This window comes from Palaemon carinicauda, chromosome 1 (genome assembly GCF_036898095.1).
Source record: "Palaemon carinicauda isolate YSFRI2023 chromosome 1, ASM3689809v2, whole genome shotgun sequence".
NCBI classification, from domain to species: domain Eukaryota; kingdom Metazoa; phylum Arthropoda; class Malacostraca; order Decapoda; family Palaemonidae; genus Palaemon; species Palaemon carinicauda.
Window position 1 is genome coordinate 104,846,220 of NC_090725.1, and position 5,076 is coordinate 104,851,295.

At 39.5% G+C, this 5,076-nt stretch overlaps 1 protein-coding gene across 1 annotated transcript in view; it reads left to right on the forward strand.

Moving 5' to 3' along the window:
- The window catches only part of LOC137650490 (pancreatic triacylglycerol lipase-like), an 11,518-nt gene extending 6,757 nt beyond the window's left edge, over positions 1–4,761 (forward strand). Inside the window, exons 4-8 of the mRNA XM_068383721.1 lie at positions 224–832; positions 1,723–1,855; positions 2,173–2,299; positions 3,833–4,045; positions 4,516–4,761. Of these exons, the coding sequence (XP_068239822.1) occupies positions 224–832; positions 1,723–1,855; positions 2,173–2,299; positions 3,833–4,045; positions 4,516–4,627 (1,194 nt within the window). The 3' untranslated portion in view covers positions 4,628–4,761. The remainder of the gene's footprint in view (positions 1–223; positions 833–1,722; positions 1,856–2,172; positions 2,300–3,832; positions 4,046–4,515) is intronic.
- The last annotated feature ends 315 nt before the right edge of the window (positions 4,762–5,076 follow it).

A 5,076-nucleotide genomic window follows, 5' to 3' on the forward strand; every position in this document is an offset into this window, starting at 1 on the left:
AGGACTGTGATTCTTAATGTACCCTGCAATTTTCCTGTCTGTATTATAATGAACCTCCAACGAATATCTATAACCACTACAACACTTAAATATCTCTTAAGAATATAATTTCACTAAAAATATTACTTTATTCAATTCACAAGAGCTAAAAAAATTTGTATAAATGTATGTTTACAAAATATATAAAAAGAAGAGCTAAGTTATTGTGCCCTACCAATCACAGGACATGGCCAGAGCAATGCTCCGCTATGGAGACTTCAACGTCATCCGCGTCAACTGGGGCGATGGTTCTCTTCCACTCTATGGGCAGGCTGCAGCCAATACCCGCGTCGTTGGTCTGGAAATCGCACACCTGGTCAACTTCTTTGTGGAGAACTATGGTGTTGACCCTGCCAACGTTCACCTTCTGGGCCATTCTCTAGGGTCTCACATCTCGGGCTATGCGGGAGAGAAGATTCCAGGGCTGGGCCGAATCACGGGTATGGACCCTGCAGGACCTTACTTCGAAGGAACCCCAGCATTCATCAGGTTAGACGAAACAGATGCCACTTTCGTCGATGCAGTCCACACAGATGCGCAGACAATCCTCCTCCTCGGATACGGAACCGAACAGGCAATGGGTAACGTAGATTTCTATCCAAATGCCGGGTACAACCAACCAGGTTGCGATCCCGTTTCGATTGGCATCCAGTTTATCATCGACGTACCCGGCGGGGTGAGGGAACTAGCGGCCTGCAGTCACCAGAGGTCGGTGGAGCTCATCACCGACTCCTTCGACCAACCGTGTCCCTACGTGGCGCATGAATGCATCGATTATGGCACCTTTGATAATGTGAGTTCCATATCTTGTTTTTTAGTTTTCAAAGCCAATGACATATTTCATTCCTTTCCTCCCTGGACTATTTTCCCAGTTGAAGCCCTTGGGGTTTATATCTTTATATTAAAAGTTAAGTAAACATACATTTAAAAATATAATTTAAACTTTGCAAGTAAGAAATTGGGGGTATTAAGTATAACAAAATATTTGATTTTCAATTATTCAGCTTAGTTAAGGATAATATTCTAAATTCTGGAAAGCCGACATGATTATTACATAGTACATACACATATGTATACAAATATACATACAGACGGACACAGGATTTCATGGAACACCATGCTCTGAAAGAGTGTACTATGTCACACTCTTACTTCGTGGCGAGTAACCAAACTGATAATGTAGGAAGTGATAGCAAAGGTCGTGGTCCGGGCTAAACGCAAGAACTCGCCGCGCAATAAAGGTGTAGCTGAGTGCACTTCTTCAGAGCGAGGTGTACCCGGAACTCATGTGTGCAAGCGTACATACAAACAAGCGCACATACATTCATATACACTTACTGTATGTGTGTGTATGTATATGTATATATATATATATATATATGTATGTATATATATATATATATATATATGTATATACAAATAAATATGTATATATAAATATATATGTGTATATATATATATATATACTGTATATATTAATTTTAATTTATATTAAAAAATAGTAACCTGTTGCCCTACACCTTGAGAAGAGAAATTTCTTTACTAAACCATAGAATTTTCCCATATTTGGGGAAATAGAAATGTATTCACATATCATCAATCATGCAATTGTGAACTACCAATGCGTTGTAAATTAATTCAAGTTCCACCTAAAACTCAAAACACTGTTTCCATTGTGAAAAGGGACGATGTGCTGAGTGTGGCCCAGATAACTCAAAGTGTGCCGTCATGGGAGTTCACGCAGAGGATTATGAACACAAAGACAGAGTCAACGTCAAGATGTACTTTGATACCGATGCTCAAGCTCCCTTCTGCTGTAAGTATCAATGCACGCGTGTGTTACTACTACAACAATAACAAATGCAGCCGTTTCTAGTCCACTGGAGGACAAAGGCCTGAGGCATGGTAATTCATGTCTGGGGTTTGGCCAGTTTTTATCACTATACTGGCCATCGCAGGTTGATGAGGGTGTGAGATTTCAGCCTAATTGCTCACAGTAAACCAACCTAGTATGGGTGGCCCTCACTGTATGCCTGCGCGTGTGATTGAAATCAGTCATGTCAAATAACATTTTCTAAATAGTTTCATTCATATAGAAAATTATCACTTGTAAAACATTATTTTTCTTTCCAGACTACCATTACCAAGTGGTCATTGACACAGCCCACCCAAGACATGCTGCAGACACGGTCGAGGGTCATCTGGACGTTTGGATGTATGGAGATAATGGCGCTATCATTGAGAAATTACGGCTTACTGAGTAAGTTTAAAGGTTGAAAGGCCACTCATGAATCACAGTCATGGGACAGTGACATTGCCCTAGCTAGTAGGACAATACTCTAGCGACTGGCTATATATACATTTGATCAGGGCCCAAGACTCCACCCAAGCTAAGACCACGGAGGGCCAGGCTCCTCCAAACATACCATACTTGGATCACAAGGATGGTGAGGTTACAGACACTACAAAAACTATCGAGCTTGAGAGGGAATCGAACACCAGTTGGGCTTAACGCCAGGCAGGGACGTTTCCATTAGGCCACCCCAATAAGTTAAAGAATAATAGAAATGTCATCACTAGCCATAGTATCCATTTGTGAAAATACCACTAGAGAGTTATTGGGTCCTTTGACTGGCCAAGCAGTATTACACTGGAACCCTCTCCTTTGCCTACACATACCCCGAATAGTCTGGCCTATTCTTTCCACACTTTACTTTTGTCCTCATACACCTGACAGCACTGAGACTACCTAACCATTCTCCTTCGCTCAAGGGGTTACCTACTACACTGTAGTTGTTCAGTGGCTACTTTCCTCTAGGTAAGGGTAGAAGAGACTCTTTAGCTATGGTAAGCAGCTTTCCTAGGAGAAGGAGACTCCAAAATCAAACCATTGTTCTCTGGCCTAGGATAGTGCCATAGCCTCTGTACCATGGTCTTCCACTGTCTTGGGGTAGAGTTCTCTTGCTTAAGGGCATACACGGGCACACTTTTCTGTCTTGTTTTTCTTTCTTTTTTAAAGTTTTTATAGTTTATATGTGAAAGATTTATTTTAATGATATTGTCATTAAACTTCCCTTGTAGTACATTTCCCTATTTTCTTTCCTCACTGAGCTGTTTTCCCTGTTGGGGCCTTTGGGCTTATAGCATCCTGCTTTTCCAACTAGGGTTGTAGCTTAGCAAGTAATAATAATCATAATAATAACAATAATAATAATAATAATAATAATAATAATAATCTGTAATTTTAAATTGGGTATAAATATTGACTTGAACGTAAAAGAAAAACAGTTACTGATAACAAGAAAACAGATTTGCTTGTTACTATAGTTGCCATAGCAACTATTAGAAACGTCCTTGCCTCACATTCTGCTGGACGGGAGTTCCAGGACCACTCAAGCTCGATAGTTACCTCCTCCAGAGAAGTTGGAAGGAGATTATGTTTTCACCACTGTTTGTGTGTGTGTTTGTTTGTGAACAGCTTCCTGGCTACAATTTTAATCGTAGAGTAATGAAACTTGCAAGGATTAACTGTTATAGGAAAGCTGGAAATGATTAAATTTTTGAAGCTCAAGGTCAAAGGTCAAGATCACGGTCAAGAAATGGGTCGAAAAAATATATTCGTTTTTTAAAACGGTAAATGCCTGGCAACATTTAGTCCAGGATTTTAACCTTTTATTACGGCATATTTTTAAGCGTACAAGAATATATTTGCCTTTGTCAATATGATATAGCGAAACTTGACCCAAAGAAAGATAGAAAACATGAATGAATATTAACAGTTTACCCATTTCAGCCGAAAGGAGCACTTCGAAAACGGGCAGCCGAAATTCTTCCTGGTGAGGACACACACGGATTTGTCCCGAGTGATCCGGATGGAGGTCAAATGGGAATACGTGGCATTCATGACCGAAGATGGAGATGAAGACACCCAGGTCAATGATCTTTTCAACCACAAGCTTTACATCAGGACCATTCATGTCTCGCCTCTAGATCATGCGACTGAAGAGTAAGTTTAGTTATATATTCTCGAACCTTCTTTATCTCTCTGCTCATCTGTTTCTGCTTATTGTATGTGTGTATATATATATATATATATATATATATATATATATATATATATATATATATATATGTGTGTGTGTGTGTGTGTGTGTGTGTGTGTAAGATTAAGCAATAAAGGGACGGTTGGATAGGAAGCGAGTGTTGGAGTATGTAAGGAAAGAGAGTAAAAGTTGATGAGATTACAAATGAAATGTAGGAATATAAGTGAATTAGAAGCATGAAGGGCAAACTCATTTCTTCTTTTCCCACTGTCATCCCTGCATTACGGGGTCGGTTGCCTAATGTGTCCTCTCCAATGCCTCCATATCATTCTTCACCTTATCTCGCCATCTAATTCTGTGCCTCTCTCTCGATTTGCTATCTTGTTATTATTTGGGTTGCTTCAGTAATAACACATCACTCTCTCCATTTCAGAGAACGTTTAGACCACACAAAGAACCTGTGTGATTTCGGCCAGGAGTACACAGAGCTTGCTTCAGGGGACATTAAGTCCTTTGCCAGTGACGACTCTTGCGTGTACGTGTAGGAAGGTGACAGAGGATGTAGCAGATCACCATTTTGTAGACTTCCAAGGAACAGATTTTGTATTGCAAAGAAATTTTCATGCACATTGGATCTTTTTGTAGAATTACTAAATATATCTCCCATAGCTATTTTAGAGATACTGTATGAATCAAACCATATAGCCACAAAACCCTGCAATATTCGTATTGAAATTTCTATGATGAAGATATGGGGGATACTTTGAAGTGGTTTCATATTGTAATCTGCTATATATTTGTATCTGTAAAACACTGTTGGGTATATCGTAAGGAGTGTAATACAATGTAAGGAAATATGCTGTTTTATATACACTTCGCAGAACCTCGTGGGTTCTTCTTCTTCTCTACAAGGTTGTCCTTATTTGGGTTCACTACATTGGTTCTTCAACACATTCATACAATTCTTTCGGTCCAGTGCATTTTCCTTGCTCAA